Below are 27,065 nucleotides of genomic sequence, written 5' to 3'. Positions count from 1 at the left end.
TGACGAAGAGGAGGAAGTGATCAGGGAACTATTTTTACTGACTTTAGTGCAATGCTGAGGATCAAATTTCCGTTGCCGCGACCTCATCAAAGTTGATCTCGTTGCCGCTTCCCTCGTCGTCCTCCCTGCTCTCCTCCAGCTCCAGGCTGAGCTCCTGCAGCATCAGCTCCAGCTCCTTGTTCCTGCGGTACATCTGTACATAATTCTCCTGCAGCTGCTGCTGGTAGCGGATCACCTTGTCCTTCTCCTCCCGCCACACCCTCCTCTCCTCCTCGAAGACGCCCGTCTGCTGCTCCGCCCTCTGACGCTCGTACGCCAGCTGTGCCCTCATCCTCTCCATCTCGTCCTGGTCCTCCTCCTCTTTCTCCTGTGCTTCCTGGAACACTTGACATTGTCTGTTTCCCGGGCCCTTATTGGCCAGTTCAGCCTCGAGGCGTCCCATTTTCTCTCTAAGCAGCTCCGCCTCGCTCTTGCGTCGCTGGAGTTCATTTTCACAGACCTCCAGCTCCAGAGTCCGTGTGCGGACGTGGCCATTGGCCTCCTGCAGCTGTGCCTGTGTGTTAGCAAGCTCACCCCGAGCGTCTCTGAGCTGCCCTCGTAGCGACACCACGTCTCCAACACGCTGAGACAACTCATTCTGGACCTCCTTTAGCTGCTGCTTCAGCAACGAGATCTCACCTGACTTCTGACACACCTGAGGACGGAGAAAGAGTCGGCACAAATCAGACCGGTTACACAATTACACAACTCAAAGAACAATCATTTATAGTTCTTAAAGGGATCCTTCACTGTTTTTACAAATGTGGCCTAAAATTTTTGAAATGTCCTTATTAGTAGATCTTTACTTTAGTTTTAGAACACAGGCTCTAAAACTTTACAGTTTTAGAGCCTGTGTTCTGCCATCTTGAAATCAGGTGATTGATGTCATATGGCCCCATTTGCCTGTAAACATTAGGGTGGTTCACAATATAATGGTATTAAAAAAAAAGAAGTTTTCCGCATTTTGCCTTCTTCCTATTGATATTTTGAACATCTGTACCAAAAATTGAGCCAATATAATGTTCGTAAAGGGTGGCGCGCTTGCACAATTTTTATTGTGCAACCAAAGAATGCGTGACTTTCACACATATCAGAAACTTTGACAATATAAAGGTAAGTATGGTGATTAATAATTCTCTCTGTATTTATACTAAATCAGTGGAACAGTTCAAACACTATTCCTGAAAATGTGAAAAAGTGTGCCACCCCTAAATGTGCATAGATTGACTCAATTTTTGTTAACCGATGCTTACAATGTCAATGTGAACAGGGCAAAAAGCGATCTGGCAAAATTTGTTTAAACATTCAGCAGCGTTTTCAATCAAAATGACAACTTGTGCTGCTTTTGGTTGTTCTAAATAATCAGGAAAAGTTAAAGATGTCGATGTAATGCTCTTTTGTTGACGGAAAGAAGATAAAAACAGTTGTGACCAGAGATAATCTATGACCGCAGGGGGCGACAGTTCCAACTCTTCTGTTTTGTAGTAGACAATGAAGCAGAGAAGAGAAGCTCTCCAAATGGACCTTTACCCTCCCTTAAACAGTGTGCAGCTGATGCTCCGATGGCTGAAGTGAAGCAAGTAATGTGTGAAAAGACAAACCCTGAGGATAGAAGCCATTTTTGGGTGCAAGTCCGTGATTCACTTAATAACTTCATCATCAGAGCACTGTCAGGGAACTGTCTGCCCCCTGCGGTCACAGATTTTTTTTTCGGATGACATCTGTTTTTATTCTCTCAGTAAACAAGAGGTTTACAGCGACATCTTTAACATTTCCTGATTATTTAGAGCAACCAAAGGCAGCACGAATTGTCATTTTGACCTAAAATCTGCTAAATGATGTAAAAAAAAAAACATGCTGATTGTTTCACTCCAATAGCAAACAATGGGATGTTTACAGGCAAATGGGGCATCGATCACAATCACGTGATTTCAAGATGGAGGAACACAGGCTCTAAAATTGTAAAGTAGCCCCATTTTTTTTTTTTAAAGTTAATAAAATGAATATGGTCCATAATAATTTTTTTTTTTAGGTAAGTACATTTCAAAGTTTTTAGGCCACATTTGTACAAACAGTGAAGAATTCCTTTAAACTGTAATTATTAGTTCCCATTTCCTGTCCTCACCTCCCATTCCGTCTCCTCCAGTCTTGGTCCTAGCTGGACCTTCTCGTGCTCGTAGGAGCTGCAGCGTTCCTCCAGCTGCTCCCTTTCAACCAGAAGCTGAGAGAAATCCTCCTGGAGTTTCTTCTTCTCCTGTTGCAGCTGAAAAACCTGCAGCAATGAGGCGTGAAATAATCTGAATCAGAGGCTGTGTTGGAAATGTCACACTCTGTACTAATACACTACAAACTCAATGACTATACACTGTCTACTATATATTATAAATATGATTAGGATGATGAGTGTATACGTGAGTTTTATGGATCAAATGAGCACATGTTGATATTCTACTTAAAATGTTTTCAGAACTTTCAAAGGTGGAGATATTTAGCCTCAGTGTGCTTCAGGTTTTTGTCGTTGAAGGTTCCAAATGCATCTTGGGTAACTTGGAAGTATACTTCAGTGAGAACACTCATCATCTTACTCACACTGAGTTTGTAGTGTATAGTACGGTGTCAGTGGGTCACTTTTTACCTGCAGCTGCAGCACCTGCTGAGCCCTCTGAGACTTCTGTGCTGCGTTCTGCATCCTGGTGGCACAGCTCTGCCTCAGCTCCTCCAACTCCAGCTCAAAACGCTTCTGCTTCTCCTCGTAAACCTTAGAGTCAGACAATCAAAGGGTCAAACATCGCAGCCTCCAAAACAAGCCCCACGAAACATAGCCTTTCCTCCTCACCTGACAGATGGCAGCTTCGTTATCATCCAGGTTCTCTCTGAGTTGCTGCAGCTCCAGCTCTCGTTCCTTCAGTTTGTCCTCCAGGTCCTTGACCACGCCTTCGTATCCCTCCGAGGGGCCGGGGGACCGACCACTGGAGCCCCGCCCACTCAGTGACCCCGCCCCCGTGCTCTTACTAGAAGACGAGCGCCCGCTGTCTGAGTTGGAGTGTCCGTGCGTGCTGATTGGCTGAGAGACCTTCATGGTCTCCAGGTGGAGGGCGGTGTTCTCTGTGGTGCTGCTGTACGGCGTCAAACTAGAGAGGGAGTTTCGACCAGAGTCGCTGAGAGAGAGGTTCCGTCCACTGCTGTAGGAGCTGTGCTTCTCTGAGTGGGAGGGGGAAAACTCTCTGTGGGTGGGACTTAGCAGGTTCAGGTTGTTTTGGTTTTCAGTGACTTTGGCACCATGACGAGGGGAGAGGTACTGCACAGAGGAGCGGCTTTTAGGAACCACTGGTTTGAAGGCAGTGGGTCTTAGCACCGACTTCTCCATGTTCTACAAAGTAGGAAACATTTAAAATATATTAAAAGTAAGAAAACAACACATTAGTCAGTCTGAGTCTGTCCTCATCACATTTTACTGAGAAAATAAAGACAAACATGGACAAAATCAACACATTTGTTCATCTGAATGATTTTGTTTAAACCTCAAAAGCAACATTTGATGTTTAATAAAATATTATTTATTATCATTTTTGTCATCGTGGACTTTTCTTTCTTTGACAGAAGGATGACAACAATTTGTCCACGTCTGTATAAAAACATAATATACATTAATTTTATAATTTGCCGAAAAAATGACTATGAATTTCAAAATAAAATCATATCAAGTGTGAAGAAGGAAAAGTAAAAAAAATGCTCTAAAGGAAAACCCATAAAGAATAACATTTAAAAGTAAATTAAAACAATAGAAATATTTGTTTGAAACACATGGAAAGATATAAAATAAAACACAAACAATATTTGTGTCTATTTTGTTTGATAAAATATCAAAATGAACCCTTTATAATAACCATTAGTGCATAATATTACATATAATTATTGTTCTTATACTTTTGTCTTTTTGTTTGGTTTTGTTCTGTTTTTTTGTGGCCTCCAGTGTGGACAGCAAAGTAGGAATTTCACTGTGCTGGGAAACATGTTTCTTTACTGTGCAGATGACAATAAACACTAATTAAATATGATCAAAGGTAATAAATACGTTTTAGAAATTAAAGCAATGTCTGTCAAAGCAAAATATTAAACATTTTTTGAATAAATAAAGTTCATGTTATTTTAAATATTTATGATATTTACCTGTACTAAACATATTTGATTACATTTGTGGGTCAATGACGTATAAGGATTTTTAACGCATTACATTTCATAAAAGGGACATCATCGGGCAAGGTTTGCATGAATATTATGATGGAAATAAAAATAGAAACTATGATAAAGGCATTCTTTTTAGATTAATTAATTGAATGCCTTTTGAGACTTTTTAAGGATCCGCGGGAACCCTGCCTCAGCTGTACAGGAAGTTCTCAGAGTTTTCTGGTGTAAATGAATAGTAAATAATGACTCATCCAAACTCACCTTCTCCAGTTTTCCAGACACTGGGATGAGTTTAGGAGGAGCACAGCCAACGTTCCCATTGATTCCCAGTGTTTCCACCTGGTCGGTGTCGCTCCTCAGGTGTCCGACCATCACGTGGTTGTCGTTCCAGTCGTCCACGTAGTCCTCGCTCAGGTAGCTGTAGTTCCCATTGCCGTTCTCCAGGCCTCTGATGGATGTGGATGTTTGGCTCTTGGTCTGAGGGACGCCGTGCTCAGATCCTTGCGTGGGGCGTCGGCCCCGGGGCCCCGGCTGGGGGTCGGCGTAGAGGCCGGCGTGGGTCGTGATGAAGCTTCCGCCGGAGCCCATGGTTTCAGAAACCGGGGGAGGAGAGCCGGGCTGGTGTTGCCTTAGTGTCCCTAGGCCGGGGTTGTGGGTCTCAGACAGAGGCGGGGCCTGAACTAGGGCCATGGTGGCAGACCGATGGGGCCGATCGATCTAAGGGGGGGACACAACTTATTATTAGCACCAGAGATACGAATGCGTTGTCAATTATCCATGTTTAATTACAATTACAGTTACCAGCATATTGGTTACCTTGTTAGGCTTCCTCATCAATGAAAATATAGCTTTTAATATTTTAAAAATGGTCAAATGTAGGAAAGCTTGATATGAAACATTTTAATAATTAACTACATATGTGTAGAACTGTAACATGGTTCCCCAGTTTTGCGTTAAATTATAATTGACAATTTTTATATAATTTTCATGGCAATTACAATTACAAAGTCTATGAAATTAACTCAATTACAATTGAATTATGATTACGACAGCAACAGATTCTTTAAATTACAATTACACCACAATTGTAATTAATTATCAATTACAATTCTAACTGACTCCAACCCTGATTAGCACTGATGCAATAAAACAACTTTTCAGAAACTTAGTCTTTAATATTCCGTCCAAACGCTGTCATTTTTACGTAGATTTGAGACATAAATCAGTTCCCAAACTTTTCCATCTTCCTATTGTTACTGTAATTGAGTTGCTTTTAGGGGTACTTGTACTTTTGAGTATATTTCTAAATAAGTAATTGTACTTGTACTGTACTCAGTATGTTTTAAAATGATTCAAGTAATTTGTCACATTTCTACACCCAACCGTTGTTTTAAAACGGATATTGCTTGTTACTTTCTCAGTTTTAGAGTTCATAAATGTAGCTATACCTAAAGTCTGACAATGTTTTTTATTTTGAATTGAATTTATTGGTGTAAATTTGTATTTTTTTGTTTTTTTAAAGAATAGCACATTTTGACAAACTTTTTATTTTATACAAATACATATATAAGTTCTAATTGTGTAGGATTTGCTCTCTTCCTTTTTAAGTTTCTACATGAGATGTTTACTGCAAGGGAACCGTGGCATGATTTATTACCAATAATAAACATGCGGGGCTACTTTTTACTTGTACTGTTTCAATCCAGTACCAGTACTTCTATTTGAGGAGGATATATCAGTACTCTACATCTCTGCCATTTGGACACTTTTGGGTGAATTTTACAATAAAACCCCTAAAAGGGACGACATACAACAACCTGAAACCTTCAGCGACCACACACGCGCGCACGCACACACGAGCTTATTTATTAAATCTATTCAAGCGGTGCAGACGGAGCTGGAAGGCGTGAGGCACCGAGCACAGAGAGCCTCTCTTTTCATACACATCATGAAATGGCTCGACAGCAACAAAGACACTCTGCACAGATCTCATCAGCCTCAAAGACAATAACGGCTCCTCAGTGGAAATAAAGTCTCAGAGAGGAGGAATATTCTGGAAAATGTCCTGCAATGAGAGGAAAACTCAAAGATTCCTGATTTTTAAAGAACAAAAAGTGTCATCTTCACCTGTGAGATCACCTTCTGCCAAAGCAAACTACCCCTATAGAAACCTCGTCATTCTAAGGTTACTACAGAGATTTCACTGCAATTACGACGCATTAATTAACACCTACAGATTCTGGCTGATCCCTGTTTCAACTCATTAGAGGTAACACAGAGCAACGCGTGGTGCTGGTCACAACTACAGGTTCACACAGAGAAACACAGTAAAACACACAGAGAAACCAAGGAACAAAACAACTTATCACGGCAGGGGCCACAAAATGCGATTGTGTGATCCAAGGGCCACATCTTTAGAATGAATGTATGCATTTCATCACTGTAACCCGACAGCTTTGATTGTTGTATATATCTGTATTATATCTGTACATTTGTATTATTAACTTATTTGATCTTTTCTACTCTAATGTGTGCACTTAATTAACAGCCTTTCCTAATTCCGTATGTCTTTCTCTTTCTTTTTTTGTTTAGTGTTTATTCTTTTTATTTGTAATATTTCTTGAGCCTCTGTAATTCAAGTAATTTCCTCCTGGGATAAATAAAATATTTCTGATTTTGATTTACAACAATGATCAATCTGCACATTAATACAGGAACTAGAGTTTTGTTTTGTTGTATATTTACCCCTGTCATTTTTGTGTATTTTTCGTTGTCATTTTGTGCATTTCGAAGTAATTTTTATGTTTTTGATGCAGTTTTAGGAGTCATTTTGTGCATTTCTGTGTTATTGATGCCGTTTTGTGCAGTATTGGCGTCATTTTGTACAATTTTGAAGTAATCTTGTGCGTTTTTTGGAATAATTTTGTGGGGGGTTTTTTAATCATTTTGTGCATTTTCAGAATAAGTTTGTCTTTTTGTTGCAGTTTTGTGCGGTTTAGAGAAGTAATTTTTTTGTAATTTTGTGTGTTGTTTGCCGTTTTGGAGATATATCGTGAATTTCTTTTGGAGTCATTTTGTGCAGTTATTAACAGGAGTTATTTTATGTATTTTTGGGGTCACAGGTATCAGAGGCTATTGCTCTCAACTCTGTCCACAACAATATCAACTCGTCTTTTTAACCATTTCTTCAATTAATCAACTGTTTGGCTTTGTTAAATCACTTTTAACTCCTTGCACTTTAAACACTATCAGTAAATGACAGCAGGTGAGCTGGTGGGGGTGGGAGTTTGGGGGGTCAACATGTGCTACATTAACGTTCCCGGCCAGCACAACTAGTTGGTTTAATCGCTCATGATTTCTCTGTGCAGAGTAAAGCTAATTAGTCCACGACGATGTTTATTACCCATAATCCTGTCTGAGAGGTGGAGGGTGTTAACCGTCACAACAAGGAAGTATAACTCAAATTACAGTGGAATCCTTAGTTTGCTTCAAACATCATTATTAAAATATGTATTTTAGGTTCCTAAACTTTAGTTTTTATTATAAACGAGCCACTCTGAGGACATTCAGGGGCCTCTCGTCAAAGGCACTTTGAACGCTTTATTTCATTGGAGGACCAAAGTGTCTCCACATGAGAGAGAATGAGCTTTAATCCCTTTTTAAATGCACAGGAGCTCCATATTCTTTCAGTGCTAGTTTCCTACTTTTTGGTCGTCATAGTAACAAGGACCTTAAACATTTCATTAGAAAGGGGATGGGGGGGTCATGGGTATGACAGGCAGGGACCCCCTCCTTAGTATCTTAAAGCTTTGTGTGGCTCTATAGGTCTGACAGGCGTCCACAGAGCCCCCGGTGGCTCTAATTGGAGATGAATACACGTTGGCACATAATGAAGTGGATGATTTATGTCAGCAGGAGGACGAGCAATATCCCGACTGACCGAGAAACACTTCATAAGTTTGAATATTTTAGCAACTTTAAGTAAATAAAACAGAAATGATAGGACAACTACACCCTAAAGCAGAGAAGGCAAACTTGAATCACAATGAGGCCACATTATCAACATTTATGTCAGCATTTAAAATGACCAATCTGAGCATTAATATGGGAAACAACAAAGCGTTTGTGCACATCTTTTTAATACCATTTTGCTCTGTTTTTCACAATGTTGAAAAAAGACGCACCAAGCAGTTTACAGAGTTTTATTAATTAATGAGTGTGATAGAACGTTAAATGGCTTATTTACAACCTGGGATAATTTAGATTTTGACAAGTCTAGAATAATCCTGACAAACTCATGGCAACACACGACTGTGCTGCATCTCTGTTCACCATGTGCAGTCTAAAGTGGTTAGGTTAAGGCAGGGGTTATAAACCAACCTGTGTATTTTTGTTGTTATTTTGTCTTTTTGATGTCGCTTTGTGCATTTCAGGTGCCATTTTGAATATTTTCGTCATTTTCTGTATTTTTCAGTTATTTTTGTGCATATTTGTAGTCATTGTGCGTTTTTAGTGTAAATGTATTTTTTTTTCCCTTTTCTGAATTTTTGTGTATTTTTTGTTTATTTTGGGGTCCACATGCAGTTGCCCATGTCTGCCCTAAAGTAAAATCTAATCAGCATTTTAGCAACAGTTACACCATCATGTGACTATTTTCCTGAATTTTAGGTCATTATTACAGAACTGTGGAAGAACAGTTCATAATTTTTGAAATTTAAAATCAAATCAAATTACTAATAATTTAGTTTAACATCTTTTTGTGAATGGAAAATCCACTGACCAAAGCAGCAACGTACCCTCCCCCCACAGAGTTTGACATGTCAGCTGATTCTGACCGCTTTGGCCTCTTGAAGGTTTTAATGTGTTCACTCAGCCTGTGTTTGTTGTCACAACACAAGCTCAACGCTGACAGTTTTACAGAAAAACCAGAGAAGCATCATCAGCCTGTCCTGGTCACACGTAGAGGGAGGAAACTAGGGTCTTCAAAGAAAACCAAGGTGAAATTTTAACTTAAATTGCCCAATGAAATTAAAATATATATAAATCAATATTTTTTATAACCAATCAGTGCAACAGAGGCCCTTTCAAAACCCATCGAGCCCAGGCTTTACAGGACCTGCCCTTCATAACTGTAATGTCACACAAACCAGCTTTAAGAAGGACTGAAAGAGAGCCGCGTTAAATCCCTCTTTGTTAGAGCCACACCACACACACACACACCTCTGAGGCTGTGACTGTGTCTAAAAATAAAAATGTGCCCTACGCTGGGTAAAGAGGACAAGTGACCCAACAGACACAGAACACAGAGAGCAGGTGACTGACAGAATGTGTAAAGGGTTAAAGAAAAGGAAGCAGAGGGAGTGTCAGGTTTCAAATGGGAACAACGTCCTTCATGATGGAACTAACAAATGAGTCTGAGATCCACAAACTCCACGTTCACGCAGCTCAAACTCATCTGCACCTGCTTATCTTCTCTGACAAATCTAAAACAATTCAAAACACATCTACCTGGGCCGGGTGGTATGGACCTAGACTTATATCTCTATATTTGTTCTCAAAATGGTGATACACGATATAAAATTAGATATTTTTAACTCAAAGTCTGACCAGAATCTGACCACAATTCTGGGTTAAATTTGCTGATGTATAATAACACCTCACAGACACATTTATTAACAAACAACTGCACAATATGTGCTACTTTAGTCTTTTTTCTCCACTAAGGCAGTGGTTCTCAAACTTTTTGGGCTTAAGTACCTCCATCCTCTTATTTCTGAATCCAAGTACCCCCTTTTGTCCGACTACAAAATTTTGCTCTGAATTCTATAAAAAAACAACTATAGAGCATAATGATGGAATGAATGAGTGATTTTAAATAATCTCAATTTGTAAATAAGTGGAATGAAACAGTATTTAGTGCCTATTGAAATTATTATTTCTATAGTTTTGATCATTTCCAGTCATCTCCTGCCACACCCCTTGTATTTTCAGTTCATGTTCTAATCAAGATCATTTCCGTCATTATCATTTTAAACCAAAAATAAACATTATGAACCCCCTGTAGTACCATCGCTTATCCATAAGGGAACACGTACCCCCGTTTGAGACACACTGCTCTAAGGGACAGCACGTGCGAGTGAGTTCTGCAGTGTGCTTTGTTTAGGGGAAGGTCTGGGTTCGGAGAAGCTGTTCTGAGAAATAGTGAAAGCAGCGACTCCTAAAACCAGTATTTTAATACATAAGCTATAAAAAAATTATTAACATATCAATATAGGCAATATTGTAATTTTCTATATCGCCAAAATAGAAAACTTGATATATCTTGAATCTCGATATATCTCCCAGCCCTAATCTACTTGCATTATCTTTTACAACAACTACCCGTCTCTCTACTCCTTAGAAACTTTTTCCTGGTACCAAACAAAAGCCCATTATAATATACTGGGACGGTTGTAGTGATAAATGTGATTAAACATTGAGCCAACAGAAAAGGTGTCACTTCTTTCTAAAACAAACAGGTAATGAATGCTGTCGCTACATTTGAGATACTTTATTTACTTTGCTATTAAACTTCAGTTCAGAAAAGAGCAAAGGATCATGGGGGCTGTAGTTTTGTAGTTTGTGTTTCTGGACATGCTGAACTCTGTCCCGACAGTGACTGGCTGTGTTGAAAATGTCATACTAACGTAGTACTAACGTTCATCATCCTAATCATACATTGTATAGAGTAGACAGTATTTACTCATGGAGTTTGTAGTGTACAGTACGTTAGGTGGTACAGTTCTAACACAGCACCAGGTTTGGACACCCTAACCTAACCGCTTTAGAATGCACATAGTGAACAGAGATGCAGCACAGTAATGTATCACCAGGAGTTTGTCAGGATGATTCTAGATTTGTCAAAACTATGTTGGGTTGTTATCTAAATTAACGATCAAAGTGAATGCATGTGTGTTTGCTCTTTAAGGTCAACTTTTATTATCCCCTATCATCAGTATGTAAATCAGAAGCCATTTAAAGTTCTATCACACTTATTATTAATTAATAAAACTAGATACAAACTGCCTGGTGCGTCTTTAATTCATTATTATGGTGAAAAACAGAGCATCACATCATGACTCAGTCCACAGAATAACAACCATCAGTGGACAGATACACAAAGATAAACCCATGTAAGATTCCTTTAACTCCTCTATGTTCTGTCTAGAGTTTCTTACCCTGGTTTATTTCCTCCATGGCTGATCTGAGTCTGAAACTTCATTCCATGACGTCTCGTCCTGTCCAAAAAACCCCAGAGAGGGAAACTTTCCTCACTTTCCTCCGTAACTCTCTCCAATAAAAGGAAACGGCTGTAATGCTCCTTGTGTGAATGAGAGCAGTCCCCCTCCCTGGCCCTTCACCCTTCCCCCTCCCCCTCCTCCTCATTAGTCCAACCTCTTTTCTGACACACACACATACTGCTCCTCTGCCACCTTGTTTCACCAAAGAACCAACCCAGTTGAAAACCAGTCCAAACATCATGTGTTCATGCTGCAACAACTCAATCTTAATCTCAGACACACCAACAGAGGACGGAGAAATCCCAGAAACTAAGCGTATGCATCCATTCAGCGGTGGTAACGTTGTAATCCATCAGTTCTAGAAATGTCTGTAGATTGAAAATAAAACATCTCTCGCTAAGTCCACATAAATCCTGACAAATGATCTGGCTGTAGCGACTTGGCCGTGACTCCACTTAACTGTGATTTACTGTATAATGTGCCAAAGAGATTAACCTTACCACTCCAGCTTGGGAATTACAGCAATACCTGATCCACCATTTGAATCTGTGGCCAACTCTTACAAAGGAGAAATGAAGCATGAACCAACGTCAAACCAATCCTACATGTCAACCATAAAGACCACTGTATATTTAATTACTGTTCACTGGTACAGCCATATCTCACACACTGCACACACGTTTGGGGAAATACAACTTCAAAAGAGAGCAATACCCTATATACATAACGCTAGATATTTGGATCAAATTAATCCATTGTTCCTCAAGTCAAAGTTCCTCAAATTTGATTAGTTATTTTTTAAACAATTCAAGTTGTGTTTAAGGCCAAGAATAAATTATTACCAGAAAACATTCAAAAGCTCTTTATTGAGAGGGAAGGGGTTTAATACAAACTGAAAAGTAAAATAAATTTTAGGTCTGAGTGTGTGGACAACTAGATAGATATAGTTTTATTATCCTTCATACATACAATGATGACATTTTTCACACAAGGCTCGACTTTAGGCTTTAAAAACAAAAGCAGAAAAACACAGTAAAACGGTATAAAACCACTCATTTAAAACAGTGATAAAGTGCTCACAGGATTAGTGTTAGTTATTTGCACTGGATTTGTGATAAGTTATAGATGATTGAACTGTAATTCTGTTAAATTTTATTGCAAAAAGTAAATATTTTGTGTTTCAGTATGTGGAATAGTGTACAAATATCAAGCAATTGAAAAGAAAACGTCTGACAATTTTGAGTGTGTAATTCATCACCGTAACCTGACAGCTTTGATTGTGGTATATACTGTATATGTATTATATTTGTACATTTGTATTATTATTTATCTTATTTTATACTGTAATGTGTATTTTACTTAATTATGGACGTTTTTCTTTCTTTTTTATTTAGTGTTTCTTTTTTTTTTTATTTGGTTCATTCTTAAGCCTCTGTAACAAGTCATTTTCCCCTGGGATAAAAAAGTATTTCTGATTCTGATATGTTACTGTAATGTAGGAAAAGGGGTGGGACTAATACATTTATACTTCCACCTACTCCCTTTCAAACACAAAAAGTATGTGTATGCAGTAATATATGCAATTATTGATTTGTTTTTGGTTTTTCCTGGAGGAAAGCCATCGGCATCAAATCCTTTGTTCGTTGTAATATTGTTTCTTGAATTATTGCATTTGTTTGAAATAAAACCGTATATTATCTATCTAAAGATTGACATTTTCTACCTTAAAAGTCTCCTACCCGTCACTGACGCCTTGTCTTCAGCTTCAGAGGCCTCGGGAAAAGTGGAATTGGTCGGATGAGCATCGCAGTTTCTCAAGCTCCGTTTGCCTCTCTCTGTTCTGCCAGACCAAAAAGGGAAAAATGAAAAAAATACAGTTGTTGAATCATCAGGGGAGAAAACGGAGAGACGACCACCTCCACACAGAGTTGGAAAAACCTGAAACGTGACAAGTTTGTTAATGGAAGTCAGTGAGAAAGAGGAAAATCTGAGTCATGACGACACAAAGTCTGCATTCTGAACGGGAATTTCCACGTCAACAACTGAACCAAAACAAATGTTAAAGTAACGTGTAAACCTCACGAGTCGTTGCCTTCCCTGTCTGAGAGGATTTATGAGATTCCCTTAGTCCAGTGGTCCGTCCATAAAGTCAGCAAAATGATGGTCTATTGTTCTATGAATCTGTGATAACCATATTTATTTATTGATCTGAATAATATCCACTGTTATCCAGGACGTTTATCATTATGTGGGTCATAGTATATTGTCAATTTAAAGATGTAAATCATCGTTTTAACCAGAAATATCATGGGTTAAAAGTGACCAAAAATCAACAGTGATGATTTCAGAATTGTATGCTATGCTAATGCTAGGTTAATGCAGTGTGACGCTGTCAGTTAGTCTGTCAGTTAGTAAGATAACTTGAAAAGTTATGAACGGATTTGGATGAAATTTTCAAGAAAATTAATAAATTGAACAAGGAACAGGTGATTACATTTTGGTGATGTTCTTCTGACTACCAAAAGAGTGCTTTTCTAGTTATTATATGTTCCGTTTTCCTCATATTTCCTGTTTTTAATTTCTCACTTAATTCACTCATTCATTGATTTTTATTGTTGTATCTGTAAAGCACTTTTAAAATGCAGCTTTTGAAAAGTGCTATTTAAATATAGATTATTATTATTTTATCTGTCCTTTTATAACCAGTTTGTTCACATATTCCTTCATCATCTTTGAAATATATATATACATATAAAAAAAATCTAGGACTTTTCAATTCTTCCATCTTTCTGCCTTTTTTAGTTTTCTTTTAGTTTTCTAGCAATGTCTGATATTTAGATTTATGCTGATATCTGACATGCCAATACTTTCCATCACTTTGTTTCTCTGTTGGATGGAGTTGATGGAAACAAAAATCAGACGGAAATTACAAAATTCACTTCCCGAACAAGTCCACAAAGGTTCTCTATCAATGAACATAAAAAAGTTGGTGGTGTGTGTTCTAAAGTGTGACTGAGTATTCAACAGACAGATGGAGACGCTGTGGCTTCCCACGTGTGACGAACCTCGGTCCAGACGGACAAACCACTCCATTCCTCACAGTGAGAGCGAGTCATGCACGCCACGGCTTGTTCAACAGGCTACAGTGCTCTGTGCATCAGAAAGAAACGTGCGTTTGCTTAAGGAGGTCCACTGCACTGCAGGCTGTAGTGCACAGACAAGGTCCAACTCAGGAAAGTGTCTAAGTTTAGAGATTACTGCCTCCTGTTAGGTATACGCACCACTAACAGTCAGTTCAGCTACGGCTTGAGATGTTTTCTGAAACCTGATAGCTGCAATTATTTCTGTATATAAATGAATATGTAATAAAGAAATAAAGAAAAGTCTGCAATTAATGATACTTTATATTTATTTTAACAAAAAGTATATGACTCATTTTAGTTCAGGGGCCTAATAGGGAGCAGTTTATCTTAAGTGGGTTGCAGATTTTAGGTGGGAAATATAGAAATGTAATCATTATTGTGCTCTAGTTTGCACTTCCACGTACAACTACATTTTAAAATATGTATGGCACTGATAATATCAAAGCAATAAGTGACAGATTTCAGTCCCTGTAGGATCTAAACTTTAAATTTATTTGATTTTGTGACCCAATTTTATATAAACTGGGATAAGTTTGTAGAATAACTTGAAGAAAATTGCAGGACTTTGGAATAATTTAGTTCTTTTGACAATTTGAGATTAAAAATGACTTCCAACATGTAATATAAGCATTGGGGGAAATGTGAGCCCTGCTAATATTGTGACGTTTCATTGAGTTTGTGTATTATTTTGGAGATTTCTACAACTGAATTAGTTGGTCATTTACAAAATGATTCATGGTTTCTCTGACTTTTTTTGCTTTCTGCTGCGGGCCGAATTGGATGCTCTAAAGGGCTGGATTTGGCCCCCAGGCCTTAAGTTTGAGACTTGTGGCATATGATGTCTAGAATAGGTTAATATTCTATATGGTGCCAATTTGTCATTTGATCAGTTATCAATGAAAGCATGAATATGTGTCTTTAAAATGCTAAATATTGGATAATTGAAGTCAAATCAAAGAAAGTTAAAAAGAGGTAAAGTTGATGAACACGTAGTTACTGATTATAAAGGACAGGTTAATGAAGGGTAATTAATGAGTCCCGGTTCTTTCCATGCTCTCTAACACATATGTACACAAACGCATGTGAACACATAAGTGCACAAACAGAGGCCCAGTGGACCGTTGAGTCGTAGGGTGGTGTTCCTCTTTCTCCCTGGCTGTCCAAACACGGTCGTCACACACACGTTTATTATCCAAACGTCGTGTTCATAAGGTTTTCCACGTGAGGCGGTGGGACCGACGCACCCTGAACAAAGGCCGTTGAGAAAAAGAGGAAGTGCTGCGGCAAAAAGGGGACGCACTGACATATGTGCTCTAGTCTCTGTGTTTGTCTTTGGAGGAATGTGGTTAGAGCCACTTTGTTCAACCTGCTGGTAAATATCGTTTAAAGGGGAAAGGGTCGACTTGGTTTCTTTACCACCAAACAAACATTGTCTTTCTACTGGAAACATTTGACCACAAACTAACAACTCTAAGTTACCTAACTCTGTACGTTGCAGTATTCTTTACTTCTTGACTGATTAGATGAGGATTGATTCATTGCCTCTGTAAGGCATTTAAATACTGAATGTGTGTTTGGTGACACATTAACAAAGATGGATTCTTTCATATCTCTCAAACCATCAGACAACGCCCAGATCTCGTTGACATTTCCCTCAGAAAAACATCTTTGTACATGATGAAATAGTTAATTTGATGCATAAAACCTTTCGATATGAACTAAACGCAGTCATTTAACGCAAACTTTCTGAATCCACGGATGCCACGTTTACTTCTTTCTGATTTAGCTCAGATTGGGATTTTTGTGACTTTACAGTAAACATTAGCACAGGATATTGGCCTGTTCTGAAGTGTAATTTTCAAAATAAAAGGTGGTGCATTTCAAAACTTTTGAGTTTTCTATTTATTTATTGGAAAATGCATACGAGGGGATAATAGTTACGTAAACAGGCTTTAACTAGTTTCCTTCCACTCACTCCTACAGTTTATAATAAGTGAGAAACCACCATGCATTCATAGAGCATGCAATTCACATTGTCACTCATTAGGGGGCGACGCCAACTGAAAAATCTACAGATATGGGCTGTGTTGGAAATGGCATACTAATGTACTACTCATACTAACGTACTACTCAAACTGACCTCAGAATTAGTATGTAGTATGTTCACATTAGATAGTATGAAATACTCGGATGTATACTATATGGGGACATTTATTAAGTATGCACGGTGGGCACACTAGTCATACTCAACCGCCCCATGATGCATTGCGAGCGGAATGTAAAATAGTTCTGGGACCAGCTTCAAGTTAAAAATCAACCAACCCCTTTTCAAAATAAAAGCATCTCTTCTTGTCTTCCATTAGTTTAACGCTTTTGTAAATAGGGCTCTTGTTTTGAAGTTAATCAGAAATTTTGTCAGTAGCACAATGGAGGGTCTCTGAAAATCTGTGAAATGTGCGTGAGTTTTATGGATCAAATGAGCACATTCTGATATTCTACTTGGTCACTTTCTCACTTCAAATGTTTTCAAAATTTTCAAAGGTGGAGAATCAACAGATAATTTGCCCCAGTGTAATTCAGGTTTTTGTCGTCGTAGGTTCCAAATACATCTTTGGAAACTTGGAAGTATACTTCAGTGGGAACGCTCAACATTCTAATCATATTTACAGTACATAGTAGACAGTATATACTCATTGAGTTTGTAGTGTATAGTATGGATGGTTTCTATATACTGTATGTGCTGTAGTCTACAAGTCGCTTAAGTTGCCACTTAAATGTACAAAATACATTAATCAGCAAAGTGTTTCAAATGTCGGTAACAAATTACCAACAGAAATGTTTGGTATAATTCTTAGTACATTAAAGTTAGTTTTAATTCAAGCGTATCATTCGTTCATTATATTTGACCAACTGAATTAAAGGGAAATGGGGTTTTTGTGGTGAGTGAAGTTGACCTTTAATCACCTGATGCCTCACACTACATCAACATGCAAAGCAAAGGACCAGCAGCTTCCCACACCTCCATTCTCTCAATCTGTTATATAATCATGTGACACAGCTGCAGCCTGTCTGTGCATCCCACACACACACACACACACACACACACACACACACACACACACATCACCTCTCAGTCACTCATCCACCCACAGCGTTTTTTTAGCCTCAGCTGCACTTGTGTCATAATCGTCTCCCTCCATGTGATCAGAAATACGTCATGTTTTTATTAATACTCGCAGAAAGTGCGTCTGTACGCCGTCCATCTCATCACCTCAGCTGGAGGTAACCAGGCCAGTTACACACACACAGAGCAAAGAAATACCCTAATGAGGATTTCTGGGATGAGGTCGTCCCACTTAAAAAAAGTCTCCAAACAGGCAGCACCTCCACCTATTTCTTTGCTCCAAAGAGGTTTGTTTCTGGCAAAAAAAAAAAAAAAATGATTTTATTGCTGATTGCTGTTTGAGACTTAGTTTGACACACACGATGAGAGTGTGTTATTAATTTAAAATACCAACAAGTCCAAGGATCGGGTCAACACAGATTACATAGGAATGAAAATGTGTCCCAGCTCAGAAAACTAATCCTCTGGCTCTGAAACAGATGTGCACGGTCCAGCTGTGCAAGGATCTCCTGGAGGAGGAGGAAAGTTTCTTAAAGGGATCCTCCTCTGTTTTTACAAATCTGGCCTAAAATCTTTGAAATGTACTAATTAGAAGATATATGCCTAACAAAACGCATTATTATGCACCATATTAATTTAATCTTTTATAAATTGCACTAATTTGCAGTTTTAGAGCCTGTGTTCCACCATCTTGAAATCACATGATTAATGATGTCACACAACCCCATTTGCCTGTAAAAATCCCATTGTTTTTTTTGTATTGCAGTGAAGCATTCAGCCTGCTTCTTAGATAATTTAGCAGCTTTTTAGATTATTAAGCAGCTTCACCCAGACACAACAGAAAGGACTACATATGACTCAAAACAGAAGCTGATTCATAACTACACACGCAGTCATTTCTTTTTTGCGTGCACAAAGTGACATTTATGTTTATGAAACACTCGTCAATCAGACTTTAATTGCCAGTTTTACACTAAGTGATTCACGCCGTAAAACAAAGCCTTTTTAAAAAATTCAAGTCTACCCAGATCCAGACAGGAACTCAAGAAACAATCATTTTTTTAATTATTTTAGAAGAAAATATAGATGGGTATAATAAAAAAATTAAAAATGAAATAACATACTTTATTGATCACTTCACAGTGAAAATGTGCTCTTCCCATTACAGATAATCAAAAAGGCAAAAATAAAACTAAATTAAAAAAATAACATTTTTAAAATTTCAATCCAGTTAAAAAAACTAGACGAAATAAATCCAGGTTAAACCAAAAAGTAAAAGGTAGTTTTTATAAAATTGAAAAAAATTAAAAAATATTCTCCACTAGAACTAACCAAGAAATATATAAATAACTTAATTTTAAATAAATTAAACAGATTTAATAGGGGGAAAACAATTTACTTCCAAGATTAAAATAATGTACAAAAAATGTGAATATAAATAGCAAAAAATATCCAATTACCCTATTAATTCTAATAAACTGAACATTGAAAAAGAACTTGAGTTGATAACCAAATATGAAAGATATTTGCGCTCTTGTCATCACATAACTAAACATGTAGTAATCAAGCAGCAGACAGTCAACACAGTGAGTGAGCTCAGACTAAATCCTCCCTTTGTGTCTGAGGACAAACACCAACGATTCCCCACTGAGACTCATTGTTTTCACGTCTTCTAAAGTTTCAGTCGTTGTAGCAAAGCTCAAAGAAACGCAGATAATAGAAGAGATCGTGGGCAATATTCCAAAAGAACACCATGGAAAACATCACTGAAACGTCCAAGACAAATCCCTGTGTCCTTCTGACCATCAAGCACTGCACTTGTGCCGTTGAGTATTGACTAGTTTGATTAAGTTGTTAACAGTGGCCATGTTTACATGGGAGCTTTAATTCCTCTTTAAAGCATAATAAAAGTTAATTCCTCTTTAAACTGACCATGTAAACACTTAATTCCTAATGCTAATTTAATTCCAAATTGAACTTAAATCAGAATGAAGTAGCTGGTTTATTCCAATTTTAATTAGATAATTCCTCTTTCTTGTTATCACTTAACTTGCTTTTTTCCACTTTAAGTTAATTCGGGTCATTCTGCCCTTGCGCGACTTGCAGCAATGACGTGCCCGGACTCCAGCCGAGACTATTTTCAATTTATTTTATTATTGTTTTTCCTGATAGACGTGATACGTCACGTTCCCCCACTGTCCAATCAGAGCCTCCCCAACCCCCAGACCTAAAGCGGAATTAAATAAAGCCAAATAAACCGGTTTTCCATGTAAACCTCAATTCGGGAATAACCATTTCCATGCAAACACAAAGCAGAACACCTAAATTCAGAATAACTAATTCCGAATGAAAAAACATATAACCATGGCCACTGCGTGATACTACAGTGAGTAAAACTCGTAAATAGTTGCAAAGAGTCGGAAAATATCCAGTGAATTTCCACGAGAACTTGAGCTCGGGAATGTTCAAAAATATAAACTTCTCATGGGTGTTATTTTTTGGAACTGACCAGAAATTGGGAGTCATTTTAAATCACTGCACTGTAACCGATTGCTGTAGTTTCTACAGTAAGAATATACACTAACTTCTTGTTTTTGTGTTTTACAAAGTTTAACTGTGTACTGCAGTGCATCATGGGTAAATAAATAATTACAGTAGTTAGCATCAATTTTCTACACAGAGATATTGTAAAACTACAGGAAATCTGTGTTCTCCCTGTAGAGTGTGTATTACAGTGTATTATTGTTATATACTGTAATTGTTTGTACAGTAATTTAATGTGATGTTTACAATTCTTTATTGGCAACTTTTTTGCCAAGTGTTTACTGTAAAATCCCCAGTAAATTCTTTAGTGTATCATACCTAAAGATAAAATATTAGCATCCGGTCTAAATAAGACAATTAAAAACAACATTCTAACTAAGGTTGCAAAACTTTAACTTGGAAGTGTTGGTCCATATCGCCCAACTCTAATCTTGACATGAAAATCGTCAATGTTTTGGTAGAATATTACGGTTTTTCACCATATTTTTCCTCGTAAACAGTGTTTGATGTGTAGCAAACGGACGGACGTGTTAAATCTGGCGCTAGGAAATGTTATAATCTCTTGATACTTGGCGGGATTTGAAACAAAATTACTTTTTAACAAGAATGACCTCAATTTACATTTTTGTGTTGAGTTTAGGGTTGGGTACCAAAACGCGGTACCAATATGGCACCGGTTTCGACGTAAACGGTAGTAACCAGACCGAATAAGAACGAACATTTCGGTGCCCCGCCACCCGTCGTTGATCGTGACGTCATTGCCGCTACTCATCAGATTCGGCACACCGGTTGCTCATAAAGCAAGAGGATAAAAGACCACATTGGAGTTTACTTAAAAGCCGACAAATGCACCGTGTTTGATAACCGACGTGACCCGGAGTCAAGCACGTCAACAGCCAGAGCCAGTGTCGACCTCCCCGGACAAACTGAAGTGAGTCCCGCTCTCAGTGTGGTTGACATCATCACAGATGATGACACAGCAGCCTTTCCTCTTCGGGTCAGTTTAGTAAATTAATGCCAGCTAATGGCAAGCTAGCAAACACCGTTGCCATTCAAAGTGTGACAACAACATATCAACTCAGTGTACGCTGACTTTCTGTTGAAGCTCATAACAAGTCGTGTTTGTAAACAAAATGTTGAACTTAAGCTTTAACAGGCACAGTTTTGCATTTACACCGGAATGCTACAGATTGGCTAGCTCAGGGGTTTACTGCAACCTGCGGCTCAGGAGCCACATGTGGCTCTTTAACTCTTTTTCAATGGCTCCCTATAGCTTTAAAATATATATTGAAATTGTTTTTATTTTATTTTACAAAGGCTATTAATGATTATTGACAAATAAAATCATGATAACAATATTCATCTCCAGTATTATTTAAAAGTTTTTGTTTATTATTTCCATAATGTTACTTTGTGTGTATATATTATTTAAGGTAATATTGTGTTCAATTTGGCCCTGAATTTAAAAGGGTATTGTATTTCTACAAAATGTATGCAGTTTAATTTTTTTAAAGCACTGGAACCATTTAAAAATTACCGAGTAGGCACCGGTATCAGATAAACCTCAACCGATACCCAACCCTAGTTGAGTTTAGTCAGCAAGTAATGGTATCAAGTGAAAGCCAATGAATGGAAATCGAGCAAAATTTGAAATGGAAATTTTGAGTCTCTAAAAATCTCTGTTGGAGAAACTCTGTGTTTGGCTGTTAAAAGGATTTGTGAGTTTGTGGCACATGAAGGGTTAAACGGGCTAAACTAGCTTCCTGTTTGTCCACCTGTCTGCTACCTGCAGCGTGCTCTGTTGATGTTTGCATGCACTAAATTTCCCTGCGGACACTCCCAGCTAAAGAAGCTGCTGGCAGTGTCACAATCAAGGTCGTACGGCGGCAGATGAAGCAACGTTATTATAACATGAGCGTTTAGCCAAGTGCTGACATGCTGTGGTGTAATCTGTTTTTAATGGGACACGCCTGGAAGTTTTCTGGTTGAGCTTGTTTGAAAGATGCTGTTTATTTAATCTGATAAGAACACAAGTGGCTGATCTACTGTCACACATCACATAACTGTGTCCTGTATGTACATATGTATCATCATACAGTAATTTAATTAGTAAGCTGGTATATAACCATTGCTGGGTGCTGTTTAGCAGCCAGTTGGTTGTAAAAACTCAATCAAGTACATCACAAATCTTATTTTTCCTAATGTCATGTTTACTGAGTTGATTTAGTGATACTTTACATTAAAGAAGGGATCATTCCAGCAGTGGAACCCATGATGTTTTGGGGAAATTTGTGTCCTTAATAAACTAATGACTAACCTTTAATTAACTGATGCTGATAAGATGGGATGCTAAAATACGTTTTTCTAACTACTAAAAGTGACAGTTTTAGGAAAGTAATTCTGTGCGTTTTGTCTGTATTATTAGAAGGCCCTAGATTTAAGCATCTTCCATGCAATATTATTGTAAAGTATTTTTACAATTTCAAATATTTATTTAAAAACAAAGTTAGCCAAACACAAAATTCTAAGTTTGAAGACATATATATATATATAAAAAAAAATCTGAAAATGCTGTAAAATTCATTTTGGAATTCTAAAAACAAAAAATTTACTTAAAAATATTTAATTTTTAAAAATCCAATAAATTTATAATACAAAAAATCTACTCAATGTTATAAAGTGTTTCCAACTTGATGCTGGACTGCAACATTAAATGAAGAAATTTTTTTTTTAAACTCCTTATGTAATGTAAGGAATGAACTGTCAAAATAATTGTACATTTTGCATTTATTCCAACATAAAACACGGTATGTCTGCATTTTGTGTAGCCAACTAACTACAACACTGACTCAGCAGATTCTGTGGAGTCAGAAATCAACAGAAATGTAATTCACCAAATATAATATTGAATAAAAAGTTAATTGAAATTCCAGTTTTCTTTAATGATGTAAACGCAGCGAGAAGTGTCAAAATAGAACTGCTCCAAGAATTCACACACAGCATTCATTACTGCACCAGACCCGAGGGAAAGGTCAACCAACACTTGGAGGTGTTACCACGTGGATGTAAAATCCAACGCTGTTCCTACAAACTGGGCCAAGTCCTGAACTGGAAGGCACTTCTTCTTAATGTCTATAATAGTAATATTAAGTCAATAACAATGAAAGTGTTCATTACCAAAATAAAACATAAATGTATCTCTACTAATCAAACTCAGATCATATCTGAAGCTGTAAAGTTAAAGGAGAATCTTTGTGCTCATGAGCACCCCCTACATCAGGCTGTTTCACTGCAGACTTATTTATGATCAATCAGCCAGAGGAAGAAAAAAAAACACATACTGTATATCTATCAGCTAGATCAGGGGTTTCAAACTCATTTTAGTTCAAGAGCCAAATACAGACCAGTTGCAGGTTTTAGGTGGGAAAACTAGTAATTTCAACATTAATGAGCCCACGTTTGCACTTCAGTTATAAATCAGACAAAGAATGGAAGGCATCAACAATATCTAAGCAACAAGATACTTAAATATCCTTTGATTTATTTGATTTTTTTTTTGGACCAATTTTCAATTAATTTAGGGAGAGGTTGTGGAATAATTTGAGAAAAATTGCAGAGTTTTGGAAAAATCTAGAGTTCTTCCAATGACAAATTACAACAGAATTATTTGGTAGTTAACATAATGATTCATGTTTTCTGTCATTTTCAGTTTCTCCTGCGGGCCGAATCGGATGCTCTGAAAGGCCAGATTAGGCCCCAGGGCCTCGAGTTTGACACATTATCTAGATCATACAAAGGGCGTAAACTGTGTGTTTGTGAAATGCTTACATAGGATAACATTTTCAGTTTGTGAACGCCTGTGAGGACGTCGGCTCATTGCGTCACAAAATTAAATTACAATGCACACATTCAGCATGAAAAAGCAACAAACCAATTTAAATTGTTTAAATATGTTGGATAATAAATAAATCAGTAGAGCAGAGGTGCTGCAGAGCTACCCTTTACAGTCGGGTGTGGTGGTGGGGGAGGGAAGCCACAAAAACAGGCAGGTCAGGAGCTCTTCAGGACCGCTCTAAAAAGGTCTACCTATTTAAACTAAAAGGTAGACATAAGGTAAATAATTCTATTCCAAGACGACTGAAATTAACCGAAAAGCTAAAACTACATAGAAATCTACATCTAATAGTACATGTATAAACCAGATCAGTGAATATTATAAGCTCCGCCTCTAAATATTCCATGTTAAATGAACATTCTAAATAATTTTAGTTTATATTTGTGTATCCATATATACTGGTCGTCACAGTCTAACTTATAATAAATTAAGCCTGAAAAACACACATTTTGACAGAGACAGAAGTAGTGATGAAGGTCTGTGACCAGGAAACCGTTTATTAATGAGGAGAACTAAAGTTCTAACAGGAAATGAGTAAAACTACTGTTGGAACCACTTCGTTGTGTCTAAAGCTACCAAACCAGAAACAACTCCAGTAATAAAAAAGACGGTTTGTCAGACCTGCAGGCTCACATTTTATGTTGACAGGCGTTAACTGCTTTTATACCTTCCTTTACACACCTGAGCAAAGTCGACCAACATTACCACATAAACTACGGCAGGTACGGTAATACATCTATCAATTACCATGATTAGTAGCTAATTTACCCAAAACACTATGACGTATTTCAGTATTGACTTGATACATAATTAATAGCTTTCAGTTGATTCCTACCATGCGCCGTAGACAGAACACCTGGTTGCACTAAGTCTTGATTACGCCGAGTTTTGTTGTCCTTTCTGAGACAGTTTTCTTCATAAACGTCATTAATTGCCCAAAGCACATGTCAAAGTCCTCTTTTAGCCTTCTTCTCAGCGTGAACGACGAGTTTGCTGTCGGAGGAGGAGAAGCTGGTACTGTTTAACAGAGCTGGGTGGGAAAAGTCACGAAGAAGAGTGACGAGCGCATCCGAGCAGTACTTTCAAAATAAGAGACAGAGGCTGCTGAAGCATGGAGTTGCCAAAACGGTTTCTCGTTTTATATATTTAGCCGACATGTGTGCAAAAACCATATATCATATTGAATTTTTAATAAATGACACAAAGAATTAGTGTTTCACCAATATGATTGTTTTACATCCAATCAAAACACTTTATTGTCATTTTTTTAAGGGTATAATGAAATGATAAAGTAATTATCCAATCATTGCTAGAACAGACATTCCAAAACACAAGCAAAGTAGAAAAAAATACTGTATAAGACAAGAATATTATAACATATACACATTATCATTATGTCTAAAATACAGTAAAATATTTCACAAATATGCATATGGATCAGATTAAATTCTATGGCAGATATAATATACATATGTGCATTTTCCCCATAATTTCTCTCTTTTTTTTTTTTTTTTTAAACAGACAAACCAAAATTTTGCAAAACAATTAAACAAGTGAATCTTTTATCTATTCTATACAATGAAATTAAATTCAACTTTATTTATATAGTGCCAATTACATCAAAAGTAATCTCAAAGCGCTTTGAAAATATAAATTTTGTAATAATAAGAAACATAACCAACAAAGTGACATGAACAAGCATAAGCGACAGTGGGAAGAAAAAGCTTCCTTCATTTCATAGGTCAACTTTTTTATGTAGACTTTCTTCCATAAAAATGAGAGATGCAAATAATGTCTCCTTCACATCTTTTACAGTTTTCTTCTGTGTGTGCAGCGGCTGTTTCATATTCCTTCAGACATTTCTTTGGCATAAATAAATAAAACTTTTCATATTTACATTGCAGGCAGTAAAACTCTTCTCTGATATCAACTCTAATCATTACCGTTGAAATGAGAGTGAGCATTTTAGTTTTATTGCAACAATTCTGAGTAAACTTTAATGCTTTTATTTTGTAGGCTGGAATTTAATATTTTTTTTTCCTGTCGTTTTGACACTTGACGCACACACGAGCGCACGCACACTGTATATTTTTGTATTTCTGTAGCAATTTTGTGTATTTATTTATTACCTTTTTGTGGTGCTGTTGTCATTCTGTGTTTCCAAGTCATTTTGTGTTTTATTTTGTTATTTGTTGTATTTCTGTTCTCGTTCTGTGTAGTCCTCTGGTCTTTTTGTGGTCATTTTGATTGTTTTATGGTCATCTTGTCTAATTTTTTTGTAGTAATGTGTAATTTTCTCTAAGTATGTGTTTTGGGGGTTATTGACATATGTAGACCCCTTTTCTAATATATTGTTTTCAAACTGTTCATGTCAAATAAAACTCATGAATTACAATTTATTTATTTTTTTGGAGGATTTGTTTTTTGGCTGAGGGCCACATGTGACTCCTCTGAGGCTCAGTGCAGGACACTTTTTAATTTGTCAATGACCTCATGAGCGTACAGGTTCAGAGTGCTGAGGTTTGTGATGAAGATAAAGTACGTAACCTAGATTCAAATCCTGTTCCAGTCAGACCGGTTCTTTGCTGCTGATGTGGAACAAGGTCACACTTGACTAACCTCAGGCTCTCAGACGAGCCTCAAACAAGTCAAGAGTCCCACAGGGAGAAAGATTAATTTAGTGAGAGCTGGTTCCTCATAGCGGGATGAAGAAATGGGTTAACGGCAGAAGGTTGCTCTTTATCTCATAATGGTGTAGTTGTGGTTTTGATTCCAGCTGAGAAAGACCGATGTGTGGTGTTTGCATGCTCTCCAAATAATTACAAACTAGGAATATATATTTTTAACAATTT

The 27,065-nt window shown here is 37.4% G+C and overlaps 1 protein-coding gene across 1 annotated transcript; it reads right to left on the bottom strand.

Moving 5' to 3' along the window:
- Nucleotides 1–13: 13 nt before the first annotated feature.
- Nucleotides 14–25,270, bottom strand: LOC114481650 (leucine zipper putative tumor suppressor 2 homolog). Its single transcript, XM_028476628.1, has 7 exons — nt 25,049–25,270; nt 13,247–13,347; nt 4,489–4,944; nt 2,876–3,409; nt 2,675–2,797; nt 2,165–2,311; nt 14–694 (listed from the first exon to the last, which is right to left on the bottom strand). Exons 3-7 carry the CDS (start codon nt 4,915–4,917, stop codon nt 62–64), a joined length of 1,866 nt encoding a protein of 621 aa, XP_028332429.1. The 5' UTR covers nt 4,918–4,944; nt 13,247–13,347; nt 25,049–25,270; the 3' UTR covers nt 14–61.
- Nucleotides 25,271–27,065: the final 1,795 nt, after the last annotated feature.

The sequence above is a fragment of the Gouania willdenowi genome, chromosome 19 (genome assembly GCF_900634775.1).
Source record: "Gouania willdenowi chromosome 19, fGouWil2.1, whole genome shotgun sequence".
NCBI lineage: Eukaryota > Metazoa > Chordata > Actinopteri > Blenniiformes > Gobiesocidae > Gouania > Gouania willdenowi.
The sequence above is the reverse complement of the archived record's forward strand: the minus strand, read 5'-3'. Positions and strand labels throughout refer to the sequence as shown.

Excerpts from the sequence above, each read along its gene's own strand:
- LOC114481650 (XM_028476628.1), bottom strand. The coding sequence starts at position 4,917 with ATGGCCCTAGTTCAGGCCCCGCCTCTGTCTGAGACCCACAACCCCGGC. Across the intron at positions 3,410-4,488 it reads TGTCTGGAAAACTGGAGAAG|AACATGGAGAAGTCGGTGCT; the intron begins GTGAGTTTGGAT and ends CCTACTTTGTAG. Across the intron at positions 695-2,164 it reads TGGAGGAGACGGAATGGGAG|GTGTGTCAGAAGTCAGGTGA; the intron begins GTGAGGACAGGA and ends CTCCGTCCTCAG.